The following is a 13894-nucleotide window of genomic DNA, read 5'->3' as shown; positions in this document are numbered from 1 at the left end:
AAAGTATAGAAAGAAGCAAGAGAAGTTAAGAACGATGCAAGAGAAGTACAGAAATAGGCAAGAGAGGTGCACAAAGAGGCAAGGGAAGTGCAGAAAGAGACAAGGGAAGTGAAGAAAGACGAGAGAGGTGCAGAAAGAGGCAAGATAAGTGCAGACAGAGGCAAAAGGGGGCAGTAAGAGGCAAGAGAAGTACAGAAAGAGGCAAGAGAAGTGCAGAAAGAGGCAAGAGAGGTGCAGAAAGAGGGAATAGGGTTGTAGAAAGAGGCAAGTGAGGTGCAGAAAGAAGAAACAGAAGTACAGAAAGAAGCAACAGAAGTACAGAAAGAAGCAACAGAGGTGAAGAAAGAGGCAAGAGAAGTGCATAAAGAGGCAAGAGAGGTGCAGACACAGGTAAGAGGGATAGTAAAAGAGTGAACAGGGGTGCATAAAAAGGCAAGAGGTGCAGAAAGAGGGATGCAAAATAAAGAGGCAGGAGGGGTGCAGAAAGAACCAACAGAGGTGCAGAAAGAGGCAAGAGGGGTACAGAAAGGGGCAAGAGAAGTGCAGAAAGAAGCAACAGAGGTGCAGAAAGAGGCAAGAGAGGTGCCGAAAGAGGCACGAGAAGCGTAGAAAGAGAGAAGAGTGGTGCAGAAAGAGGCAAGAGAAATGCAGAATGAGGCAAGAGAGGTGCAGAAAGAGGTAAGAAAGGTGCAGAAAGAGGTAAGAGAAGTGCAGAAAGAGGCAAGAGAAGTGCAGAAAGAGGCAAGCAAAGTGCAGAAAGAAGCAACAGAAATGCAGAGAGTGCCATGAGAAGTACAGAAAGAAACCAGTGAGGTGCAGAAAGAGGCAAGAGAGGTGCAGAAAGAGGCAAGAGAGGTGCAGAAAGAGGGACGAGGGATGCAGAGACAAGAGAAGTGGAGAAAGAAGCACCAGAAATGCAGAAAGAGGCAAGAGAAGTACAGGAAAAAGCAACAGAGATGCAGAAAGAGGAAATAGAAGTGCAGAAAGAGGCAAGAGAGGTGCAGAAACATGGAAGAGAGGTACAGAAAGAAGGAACAGGGTATAGAAAAAGGCAAGAGAAGTGCAGAAAGAGGCAACAGAAATGCTGCAAGAAAATGCAGAGGTGCAGGAGGGGTCATGAGAACTACAGAAAGGGGCAGGAGAGGAGCAGAAAGAGGCAAAAGAAGTGGAGAAAGAGGGAAGAAGGGTACAGAAAGAAGCAAGAGGGGTGAAGAAAGAAGCAATATAGGTGCAAAAAAGGGCGAAGAGGGGTGCAGAAAGAAGCAACAAAGGTGCAGAAAGAGGCAAGGGAGGTGGAGAAACAGGAAAGAGGTGCATATAGGGAACAGGAATTCAGAAAAAGGCAAGAGCGGTGCAGAAAGAGGGAAGAGAGGTGCAAAAGAAAGAGGCTGGAGGGGTGCAGAAAGACCCAACAGAGGTGCAGAAAGAGGCAAGAGGGGAACAGAAAGGGTCAAGAGAAGTGCAGAAAGAAGCAACAGAGGTGCAGAAAGAGGCAAGAGAACTCTAGAAAGAGGCAAGAGAGGTGTAGAAAGAGGCGAGAGAAGTGCAGAAAGAGAGAAGAAGGGTGCAGAAAGAGGCAAGAGTAAGCCAGAAAGAAGCAACCGAAATGCATATAGAGGCAAGAGAAGTGCAGAAAAAGCAACGGAGGTGCAGAAAGAGGCAAGAGAAGTACAGAATGAGGCAAGAGGGGTGCAGAAAGAAGCCAGAGGGGTGAAGAAAGAAGCAAGCAAGGTACAGGAAGAAGCAAGGAAGTGAAGAAAGAATCAATATAGGTGCAGAAAGAAGCAACAGAGGTGCAGAAAGAGGCAAGAAAAGTGCATAAAGAGGCAAGGGATGTGGAGAAACAGGAAAGAGGTGCATAAAGGGAACAGGAGTGCAGAAAAAGGCAAGAGAGGTGCATAAAGAGGGAAGAGAGGTGCAGAAAGAGGGAAGAGGGGTGCAAAAGAAAGAGGCTGGAGGGGTGCAGAAAGACCTAACAGAGGTGCAGAAAGAGGCAAGAGGGGAACAGAAAGGGGCAAGAGAAGTGCAGAAAGAAGCAACAGAGGTACAGAAAGAGGCAAGAGAACGCTAGAAAGAGGCAAGAGAGGTGCAGAAAGAGGCAAGAGAAGTGCAGAAAGAGGGAAGAAGGGTACAGAAAGAAGCAAGAGGGGTGAAGAAAGAAGCAATATAGGTGCAAAAAGGGCGAAGAGGGGTGCAGAAAGAAGCAACAAAGGTGCAGAAAGAGGCAAGAAAAGTGCATAAAGAGGCAAGGGAGGTGGAGAAACAGGAAAGAGGTGCATAAAGGGAACAGGAGTTCAGAAAAAGGCAAGAGCGGTGCAGAAAGAGGGAAGAGAGGTGCAAAAGAAAGAGGCTGGAGGGGTGCAGAAAGACCCAACAGAGGTGCAGAAAGAGGCAAGAGGGGAACAGAAAGGGTCAAGAGAAGTGCAGAAAGAAGCAACAGAGGTGCAGAAAGAGGCAAGAGAACTCTAGAAAGAGGCAAGAGAGGTGTAGAAAGAGGCGAGAGAAGTGCAGAAAGAGAGAAGAAGGGTGCAGAAAGAGGCAAGAGTAAGCCAGAAAGAAGCAACCGAAATGCATATAGAGGCAAGAGAAGTGCAGAAAAAGCAACGGAGGTGCAGAAAGAGGCAAGAGAAGTACAGAATGAGGCAAGAGGGGTGCAGAAAGAAGCCAGAGGGGTGAGGAAAGAAGCAAGAAAGGTACAGGAAGAAGCAAGGAAGTGAAGAAAGAATCAATATAGGTGCAGAAAGAAGCAACAGAGGTGCAGAAAGAGGCAAGAAAAGTGCATAAAGAGGCAAGGGATGTGGAGAAACAGGAAAGAGGTGCATAAAGGGAACAGGAGTGCAGAAAAGGGCAAGAGAGGTGCATAAAGAGGGAAGAGAGGTGCAGAAAGAGGGAAGAGGGGTGCAAAAGAAAGAGGCTGGAGGGGTGCAGAAAGACCTAACAGAGGTGCAGAAAGAGGCAAGAGGGGAACAGAAAGGGGCAAGAGAAGTGCAGAAAGAAGCAACAGAGGTACAGAAAGAGGCAAGAGAACGCTAGAAAGAGGCAAGAGAGGTGCAGAAAGAGGCAAGAGTAGTCCAGAAAGAAGCAACAGAAATGCAGATAGAGGCAAGAGAAGTGCAGAAAAAGCAACGGCGGTGCAGAAAGAGGCAAGAGAAGTACAGAATGAGGCAAGAGAGGTGCAGAAAGAGGAAAGAGGGGTCAGAAAGAAGCAAGAGAGGTATAGAAAGAGGTAAAAGAAGTGAAGAAAGAGGCAATAGGGATGCAGAAAGGGACAAGAGAAGTGGAGAAAGAAGCACCAGAAATGCAGAAAGGGGCAAGATAAGTGCAGGAAAAAGCAACAACAGAGGTGCAGAAAGAGGCAAAAGAGGTGCAGAAACAGGGAAGAGAGGTGCAAAAAGAGGGAACGGGTACAGAAAGAGGCAAGAGAGGTGCAGAAAAAGGCAAGAGAAGTGCTGAAAGAAACAACAGCGGTGCAGGAGGGTGCGAGAGAACTACAGAAAGGGGCAGGGTAGGTTCAGAAAGAGGCAAGAGAAGGGCAGTAAGAGGGAAGAGGGGTGCAGAAAGAAGCGAGAGGGGTGAAGAAAGAAGCAAGAGAGGTGAAGAAAGAAGCAAGCGAGGTACAGAATAAAGCAAGTAAGTGAAGAACAAAGCAACTGAGGTGCAAAAAGTGGCAGGAAGGGTGCAGAAAGAAGTAACAGAGGTGCAGAAAGAGGCAAGAAAGGTGCAGAAACAGGCAAGAGGGGTACAGAAAGAGGCAGGAGGGGTGCAGAAAGAGGCAGGAGGGGTGCAGAAAGAACGAACAGAGGTACAAAAAGAGGTAAGAGTGGTGCAGAAAGAGGCAAGAGAAATGCAGAATGAGGCAAGAGAGGTGCAGAAAGAGGTAAGAAAGGTGCAGAAAGAGGTAAGAGAAGTGCAGAAAGAGGCAAGAGAAGTGCAGAAAGAGGCAAGCAAAGTGCAGAAAGAAGCAACAGAAATGCAGAGAGTGCCATGAGAAGTACAGAAAGAAACCAGTGAGGTGCAGAAAGAGGCAAGAGAGGTGCAGAAAGAGGCAAGAGAGGTGCAGAAAGAGGGACGAGGGATGCAGAGACAAGAGAAGTGGAGAAAGAAGCACCAGAAATGCAGAAAGAGGCAAGAGAAGTGCAGGAAAAAGCAACAGAGGTGCAGAAAGAGGAAACAGAAGTGCAGAAAGAGGCAAGAGAGGTGCAGAAACATGGAAGAGAGGTACAGAAAGAGGGAACAGGGTATAGAAAAAGGCAAGAGAAGTGCAGAAAGAGGCAACAGAAATGCTGCAAGAAAAAGCAGAGGTGCAGGAGAACTACAGAAAGGGGCAGGAGAGGAGCAGAAAGAGGCAAGAGAAGTGCAGAAAGAGGGAAGAAGGGTACAGAAAGAAGCAAGAGGGGTGAAGAAAGAAGCAATATAGGTGCAAAAAGGGCGAAGAGGGGTGCAGAAAGAAGCAACAAAGGTGCAGAAAGAGGCAAGAAAAGTGCACAAAGAGGCAAGGGAGGTGGAGAAACAGGAAAGAGGTGCATAAAGGGAACAGGAGTGCAGAAAAAGGCAAGAGAGGTGCATAAAGAGGGAAGAGAGGTGCAGGGTGAAGGAAGAGGGGTGCAAAAGAAAGAGGCTGGAGGGGTGCAGAAAGACCCAACAGAGGTGCAGAAAGAGGCAAGAGAACTCTAGAAAGAGGCAAGAGAGGTGCAGAAAGAGGCGAGAGAAGTGCAGAAAGAGAGAAGAAGGGTGCAGAAAGAGGCAAGAGTAAGCCAGAAAGAAGCAACCGAAATGCAGATAGAGGCAAGAGAAGTGCAGAAAAAGCAACGGAGGTGCAGAGAGGCAAGAGAAGTACAGAATGAGGCAAGAGGGGTGCAGAAAGAAGCCAGAGGGGTCAAGAAAGAAGGAAGCAAGGTACAGGAAGAAGCAAGGAAGTGAAGAAAGAATCAATATAGGTGCAGAAAGAAGCAACAGAGGTGCAGAAAGAGGCAAGAAAAGTGCATAAAGAGGCAAGGGATGTGGAGAAACAGGAAAGAGGTGCATAAAGGGAACAGGAGTGCAGAAAAAGGCAAGAGAGGTGCATAAAGAGGGAAGAGAGGTGCAGAAAGAGGGAAGAGGGGTGCAAAAGAAAGAGGCTGGAGGGGTGCAGAAAGACCTAACAGAGGTGCAGAAAGAGGCAAGAGGGGAACAGAAAGGGGCAAGAGAGGTGCAGAAAGAAGCAACAGAGGTGCAGAAAGAGGCAAGAGAACGCTAGAAAGAGGCAAGAGAGGTGCAGAAAGAGGCAAGAGTAGTCCAGAAAGAAGCAACAGAAATGCAGATAGAGGCAAGAGAAGTGCAGAAAAAGCAACGGCGGTGCAGAAAGAGGCAAGAGAAGTACAGAATGAGGCAAGAGAGGTGCAGAAAGAGGAAAGAGAGGTGCAGAAAGAGGAAAGAGGGGTGCAGAAAGAAGCCAGAGAGGTACAGAATGAGGTAAAAGAAGTGAAGAAAGAGGCAAGAGGGATGCCGAAAGGGACAAGAGAAGTGGAGAAAGAAGCACCAGAAATGCAGAAAGGGGCAAGATAAGTGCAGGAAAAAGCAACAACAGAGGTGCAGAAAGAGGCAAAAGAGGTGCAGAAACAGGGAAGAGAGGTGCAAAAATAGGGAACGGGTACAGAAAGAGGCAAGAGAGGTGCAGAAAAAGGCAAGAGAAGTGCTGAAAGAAACAACAGCGGTGCATGAGGGGGCGAGAGAACTACAGAAAGGGGCAGGGTAGGTTCAGAAAGAGGCAAGAAAAGGGCAGTAAGAGGGGTGCAGAAAGAAGCAAGAGGGGTGAAGAAAGAAGCAAGAGAGGTGAAGAAAGAAGCAAGCGAGGTACAGAATGAAGCAAGTAAATGAAGAAAAAAGCAACTGAGGTGCAAAAAGTGGCAGGAAGGGTGCAGAAAGAAGCAACAGAGGTGCAGAAAGAGGCAAGAGAAGTGCAGAAACAGGCAAGAGGGGTACAGAAAGAGGCAGGAGGGGTGCAGAAAGAGACAGGAGGGGTGCAGAAAGAACAAACAGAGGTACAAAAAGAGGTAAGAGGGGTGCAGAAAGAGGTAAGAGAAATGCAGATAGAGGCAAGAGAAGTGCAGAATGAGGCAAGAGAGGTGCAGAAAGAAGAAAGGTGTGCAGAAAGAAGCAAGAGAGGTACAGAAAGAAAGAAGAGTGGTACAGAAAGAGGCAAGAGAAGTGCAGAATGAGGCAAGAGTGGTGCAGAAAGAGGAAAGAGGGGTACAGAAAGAAGCAAGAGAGGTACAGAAAGAGGCAAGGGAAGTGAAGAAAGAAGCAATAGGGATGCAGAAAGGGACAAGAGAAGTGAAGAAAGAAGCATCAGAAATGCAGAAAGGGGCAAGAGAAGTGCAGGAAAAAGTAACAGAGGGGCAGAAAGAGGCAATTGAAGTGCAGAAAGAGGCAAGAGAGGTGCAGAAACAGGGAAGAGAGGTGCAGAAACAGGGAACAGAAAAAGGCAGGACCGGTGCAGAAAAAGGCAAGAGCGGTGCAGAAAGAGGCAAGAGAAGTGCAGAAAGAGGCAAGAGAAGTGCAGAAAGAAACAACAGCGGTGCAGGAGGGGGCGAGAAAACTACAGAAAGGGGCAGGATAGGTTTAGAAAGAGGCAAGAGAAGTACAGAAAGAGGGAAGAGAGGTGCAGAAAGAAACAAGAGGGGTGAAGAAAAAAGCAAGCAAGGTACAGAAAGAAGCAAGGAAGTGAGGAAAAAAGCAACAGGTGCAAAAAGAGGCAGCAAGGGTGCAAAAAGAAGCAACAGAGGTGCAGAAAGAGGCAAGAAAGGTGCAGAAACAGGCAAGAGAGTTGTATAAAGAGGCAGGAGGGGTGCAGAAAGAATGAACAGAGGTTCAAAAAGAGGTAAGTGGGGTGCAGAAAGAGGCAAGAAAAGTGCAGAAAAAAGCAACAGAAAAGCAGAAAGAGACTAGAGAAGTGCAGTTAGAGGCAAGAGGGGTGCATAAAGAGGCAAGGGGGGTGCAGAAAGAGGCAAGAGGTGTGCAGAAAGAGGCAACAGAAGTGCAGAAAGACGCAAAAGAGTTGCAGAAGGAAGCAACAGAAGTGATGAAAGAGACTAGAGAGCTGCAGAAAGAAACAAGAGTTGCAGAAAGAGGCAAGAGAGGTGCAGAAAGAAGCAAGAGTGGTTTGTGCACCATTAGTACCAATTTAACACCCACATTTAGCAATAAGTAACAGGTGACCATTCTAGCTTTGCAAAGGGCCTTCCACCATGCTGCAACACTTGTCGCTGCATTTTTGGTAACGTTTGAGCTAGGAACAAAGTTGTTTTTGTTCAAATCTACAGATTATGCAGCAGATGATTGATTATGTGGCAAATCTGAAAATTGTATAATTAGGCAGCCAAGCAGTCACATATTTCCAGTGGCCCTGCTTATACCTCTGACTTGGTGTTGGCAGCCAATCAGAGTCAAGCTCGTGCTCAGGAGGGTTCGTGGATCCACTGCGGTCACCAGATACTAATATTCTTTTATATATGAATTTCTCAGAAGCTACTGAACTGTTTTACACTATTTAAAAAAAGTGTTGCTTTCTGAATCAAGAGCTACCTTATTGCCAAATTTGGTGTAATTCCGTTCAGCAGTTCGGGCTATAGCTTTGTCTACAGTTTCCTATGGAAATTAACATGTAGAAAACGTGTTTTGGGACACCCTTTTTCCTCAGCCCTCGCTTGACGAATCACCTCAAAACTTTCAAGACAGGAGCTGACCTGACCTAGCCATTAGTTTTGAAATTTTGCAAAGATCTGTCAGCCCGGCGCTAAAGATATTGGCAAAAGAAAAACAGTTTTTTAAATAGAAACAAGGTCCTAACTATAACTACCTACTGGCGACCAACATATACCAGTTGTCAGAAAGTTTCATGCACTGTAAAATAACTGATTGTAATGGTTATGTTGTAACACATAAACGACAAAGGCATGTGTTGTAACAAGTGTAATTCCTCATGTCACAGGAGATGACCTGCTGTCAAGGGGTGGGGCCTGCGAGTGCTGGAGTTATCCGGTAAAGGGCTTGTATATTAGCTTCCTAAGCTCTTTGTGTTAGAACAGCTGTTCTCCACTAAAACCCAATGATAAGACTTCCTTTGAACATTACTGATTGGACTCCTATATAAGACTACTTCGGATCAGAAAATACAAATTCTGGTACTCTACTGGCAAAAAATTTTTTGCCGAAATTACTCCACGTGAAACAATTTAGCAAACGTAACAAGACTGCTCCATAAACAGGCTTTTGTATCCAATAAATTAAGTGCAAAGGGCACTGCAAAAGAGAACATATTTTATTCTAAGATTCATTTAACGTTAATTTAATGAGAACAACATGTGTGTAAATTTGAATAAAACAATTTCTTTCATGTTGGCTATATCTGGACAATTTATTATGCAATTGGAAAATAACTTTATTTTCAAAGTATTATTATTTTGGCACGTCTCTTATGGATACACTTAAAACATTATCTGTAAATAGTTAAAATATAAGTAGAGTTTCTGGTTGTTGCTACACTAAGGAAGCAGTGTGATAAGAAAATGAGTCTTAATTAGAAGCATGTATTCTGGGATTTACTACAGAAATAAAACCGGATATATTTAAGCACTTAAGGGAAATAACTTCATCTAGGGAAAAATGCATGTCAGATAATAACTAATAATAATAACTAGACATTGCACACATAAAATTGGAAATGGATCAGGAGCTTTCTGGATTTATTTGACAAATAGGGATTCCATAAACATGAACTGTCAGAGCGATAGGGACAAGCATGAGGAAGAGCTTCCGTTGATTTGTTTAGAAAATTCATACTCATAATTTCAAACATTTCAGCAGTACAAATATGTATATTGGTATATACATAAATATATATATATATAAATAATCTTAGGATTAAAACCAACATGTTGCTTAATCGCAGTAAGATTTAAAATTGGCTACTTGGTCATTATTTATGCATTTATTTTTCTTGGAAATAGCTTAGATGTTCCACTGATGCAGACAGTATTCTGCTCTTCCTCTTCATATTATCTTCAGATGATAGTCTTTTTCACATTTGTGCCCATTAATTGGGATAAAGATGCAGCACAGATCTCATTTTAAAATGTGACAGAATGTTCATTCGGATTTCAGCCGACTGCAGTTTTCCCAATCTGGTGCCTTATTGGCTGCTTTCGTCTTCACGATTTAATTGAACCAGGTTTCAAATATTCCCCATCTCGTCTGTACTAGCTGCTTTTCGTCTTTGTGCCGTAATCCTATTCAGCTGCATCAAATAAACATATCCACGTTACTTCTTTGAACAGCGTTCACAAGGTTTTGATAACAGTGTTGCAAATTTATGAACAGCAGCAATTTGGAACAGAGCACCATAAAAAATTGCAACTAAAGCACAAAACAGAGCAGCATTCATGCCAATCATATTATGTACAGGACTGCCTACCAACGCAGATTATCACGTTAAAAAAACAAGTTACTTACCTGTACACTGTGATTCTCCAGTATTTATATCTTTCATAGATTCACATGCTTGAATCTTCCCCGTGGTCATGGTGGGAGCCCCACGGTATTTAAAATGAGCAGTCTCATGTAAATACATTACAGACATAGAGAAAGCAATTGTCATTGTTAACCAATTCACATTGTTTTAATAGACTCAAACATCAGCAATCAGAGGTAAGGCCCAAGACCATTCTTCCCCTGCAGAGTCACCGGACCTCTGATTTCAGGGACAAGTGTAAATACATATCCATGAGGTATCTAAGTGGTGTGCCTAAACGTGGAGGTAGATTGCAAAAACACACAGTGCCCACACCACAATTACTCATTCAATATTCAAGAAGGGTAAGAAACCAGTTTATTGTAACCACCCTTAGACAGCATTAATCAGTGTCTATCATTTTATGCTTTTTTTCAAATTTTCAAAAAATCATAACAGAATAAAGGACTACGTATTGGAATATTTACAAGACTAAATACACTTTGTACATACATCAAAAAACAAACATTATTTACACACTACAAAACACGTTTCTGCATCAAACATTACAAAAAAATATAATTACATTACAACCAACAAATATTACAATAAAAAACATGAAGAAAAATGATTTCCAAGGGGGTATAAGCAACTTAATAGCTTGTAAACGCTTAAATACTGGACCAGCCGGTCCTAGTGTCGTGAAGTTGACAATTTATTCCACCCAAGAAAGACTGCCGACGCGTTTCAAGAACCAGGCACAAAGTCACTGGTCTATCATCAGGGCTGTTTATTCTTTGTATCTGAAAAGATGCAAAGACATTGTTTTACTTTAACAGGCAAATTCATAGCGAGTGCCTTTCTCCAATCGTGGGCAAGGAGTGATAATAAAGGATAGCTACATACCAAAATTGTTTTAAAGAGGGGCGTGATGGTTAATCTTCTTGTGGTCCAACTCGCTAGTTATTGGTTCATGGCGCAGTACGAGGAGAAGTTCGTTGATACCAATAACCCTTTCAGGCAACAAATTATACAGTGGTACCGGTACATTGACGACGTCTGGCTCCTGTGGCAGGGGAGCCGGACCGAGTTAATGTCTTTTCACGGATGGCTTAACACAAGGCACAGAGACATAACGGTTTCAATAGAAAATAGTGCCAGTCGCATGACATTTTTGGATATTGAGTTAAGATGTGAGGACGGACGGTTGATAACATCATTACATAAGAAAGACACTGATAGGAATACTATCTTGCACCACAGAACCTCACATCCGTGTAGCTTAAAAGCTAATCTGCCCTATGGACAGGTACTCAGAATCAGGCGCAATTGCTCAGATGTGCAGGAGTATGAGCGACATGCACAAGCTTTTTGTTCCGATATGCAAGAAAGAGGCTACCCTAGGAAGCTCCTTAAGCATTCACTCAAACGTGCCAAGTACACACCTAGGGAATATCTTTTGCAACCCAAACAACGCACACCGTTGAACAAACTCGTGTGCGTTACAACTTTCTGTCCGGACACACACAAAGTACGACAAGCGGTTTTAAAGAACTGGCATTTATTGGAGGGGTTGAATTGCCCGTTTCCCAAACCCATTTTTGCCTACAGAAAAAATCGCAGTATTAGTGAAGAACTCATTAGGGCGGACATCGCTATTCCAAAGCCTAAAAGTGATCTACTTGCGCAATGGAACCTTAAGCCGATTGAAGGCCACCATAAGTGTGGAAATTGCGTCGCCTGTTCCAGTACAATTGAAGGTGACGAGTTTGTTCACCGAGGCATAAAGTGGAGACACAAGGATTTCTCCAATTGCAGAACTAAGAATGTTGTCTACATGGTATTATGTCCGTGCCAGTCCCTTTATATAGGAAAAACCAGTCAACAAGTGAATCAAAGAATCAGCCAGCACCGATCCCGGATTAAGAAGCAGGTAATGTCTGCTCCAATGGTAGAACATTTCTGCGAAAAGGGCCACAACGAACAACAACTCCAATGGTCTGTACTGTACACCATGAATCCCAAGTCTAAATGCCATGACGTTGAGCGAGTTCTATTACAGAAAGAAGCATATCTTATTCTAAAGTTCAACAGCGCACAGACTGGCCTCAATATGTTGTAAATAAAACAGCGGTATTATTAAGCATTAGCCGAAGCCATAATGCATTAGTCCAAATATCTAGTATATGGATTCCATTTTGTATTTCGAGTCTGCCATTTTTCATGTCCTGCATTGCCATGTGCTCAATGTTCTGATTGTCCTACCTCTCTGCCAGTTACACTGTGGATTCTACCTAGCAACAGTTATTATTAGTCCTTCTTGAGAGTGTAGCGCATGCTCAGCAGAAGTAACAGCTGTTCCTTATTAGCATAGCCCTCTCATGTTCTAGAAATACTGTTAGCTCCACCCACTGATATGTTTAGAAATGTCCTTACGTGGTTGTAACCTCTGTCTAAACTGTAAACTGAACCCCTTCCACTGTGTATAAAAGGGGCCATGTGCTTGTATTCAGTGTGCTACTCTGTACAATGCTGTAGAAGTGTTGTGGCGGTTGTATCACCACCTTTAAAGGTTTATTAAACTATGCTTTTGTATTTCCAGTTTCCTTGCCAACTTCATTTGTAAGTCTAAGGACTTTGTACACAGAAGGGCGAACCCTTTCGGTACCTTTGGGCCTTGCTGAGGTCTGAACTCATCAATTGGCGCCCGTCACGTGGGGCTCATCGGCGACTCGGAGGCTCGAAGGACTGGTCGTGACGAAGGACTGGAACTCTGCCGGGGAAGTGATCACTGCCAGCGGCATCTTTAGTCCTGGCATCCTGAGGTATTTCTTCCTTCCTTCCGATCTGACCATCTGGGTGGCGCCGGTCCTCGAATGAGACCTCTTCTGTCGGTTTGCTGTGGATAAGCTGTTTGAGCAAATTGTGGAACTTGGCAGGTGGAATCTGGACGCTCGTGCTTGGTAAGGACCATTGTATGGTAATTACTGTGAGTGTTTATGGTAGCCAGTGATTAGCAAGGCAGTTTTAGGATACGCTTGCTGTGGCTTATGGATATGGATATGGATATGGGGATGTTTGGATGATCGATCATATTATGATTATGAAAATGGGTATATATGCGTTGCAACACTTATAGGTAGGTAATGTGGAGATTTTTCTCCAACATATGGTTGTGAGCGGCGCAACGATTAAGCGCTATTTTTTTTCTGTATAATATTGCGTTTTTCGCACTATTTCTAGCATGCCTACTTTTAGCGCACTACGTAAGTGGTGCTGCTGTGGAAACTGGTTAAGTCTTGAAGAATCGCAGCCGGCTCCCCCAGAAGGGACGCCGAATAGGGATATGTACATCAAGTTTGGTCTTTCTCCTATAATATACAGCACATTATGGAGGAAGTATACCAAGAAGGATCCTGAGTTGAGATGGCCTTTGTATGGTTCGTTTGATTTGCGCAAAATTGAGTATGTGGAACAATGCCTGTGTAAGCGCCGAGCGAGACAAGACATGTTTGAGAGTGTGCGAATGTGGGTGAAAAGTACGTGAGCGTGAGAAACGTGAACATGCGCTGATTGAGAAAGAGCAGAGGAAGAATGTGCGTGAGAAGGCGCAAGAAATGAGACAACGTGAACAAAAAGAAGCGGAAGAGAAACGGGAAAAAGAACGCAGATTGAAGATATCTGGCCAATATCCTATTCGACGGCCTCTTTATCCTGTCCTTAATAATTCTGATGATGACTTTTCATTACTAGATCGTTCTCCGCCTCCGTATGCTGTCACGTCTGCTCCAAAAGGGGAAGATGAGGATTCTGGAGTACATAAAGATAAGGTAGATACGCGGTCTAAGTTAACATCTGATCGTATGGGGGAGCTCCGACAAATTTCTTATCGTATTCTTAAGGGTAAAACTCCTCTTGCTGAAATATTGTTGTCTCTTGAACAATGGCCGGACAGGGAAAAAAATTATTTTCTTGAAACCTTTTCTGATGAAGTAGTCGGGGCTTTTCGAAAATATTCTCCTGTTCTCTTGAACCTGATGACATAGTACAAGATAAGAAAGAATTGCGTAAAGGTCTCTTTTCTCCTTCTCAGGCAGCTGATGCAGTTCGACGGTTATTCGCATTGCGAGATGAGACGTCTCGGTTACGAGAAGAAAAACGACAAGAGACGGCGGACGACAAAGAGACGGGTTTGAGTGGCGACGGGAAACAATCACCTATCTCTTCTTCAGATAAGGTCGAGATTGTGCATGTTAAACCTATGCGAGAGGCAGCGCCTTTGTATGTTCCTCCTAAAGGAGCTGGTACTAGTTCAGATAAAAATTCGGCTGATGCCCGAGGGTATTTTATCTATAATTGGGTATATACTCCTTGGAATAGAGCGGATGTTATGGCCTTAAAGAAAGC

At 44.1% G+C, this 13894-nt stretch overlaps 1 protein-coding gene across 1 annotated transcript in view; it reads right to left on the bottom strand.

Moving 5' to 3' along the window:
- Positions 1–8335: 8335 nt before the first annotated feature.
- Positions 8336–13894, bottom strand: part of SCLT1 (sodium channel and clathrin linker 1) — a 558774-nt gene continuing 553215 nt past the window's right edge. The window contains exon 20 of the mRNA XM_078677642.1: positions 8336–9274. Within this exon, the coding sequence (XP_078533768.1) occupies positions 9212–9274 (63 nt within the window). The 3' untranslated portion in view covers positions 8336–9211. The remainder of the gene's footprint in view (positions 9275–13894) is intronic.

The sequence above is a fragment of the Lissotriton helveticus genome, chromosome 2_1, assembly GCF_964261635.1.
Source record: "Lissotriton helveticus chromosome 2_1, aLisHel1.1, whole genome shotgun sequence".
Lineage (NCBI taxonomy): Eukaryota > Metazoa > Chordata > Amphibia > Caudata > Salamandridae > Lissotriton > Lissotriton helveticus.
This window is presented reverse-complemented; position numbering and strand designations above follow the sequence as displayed.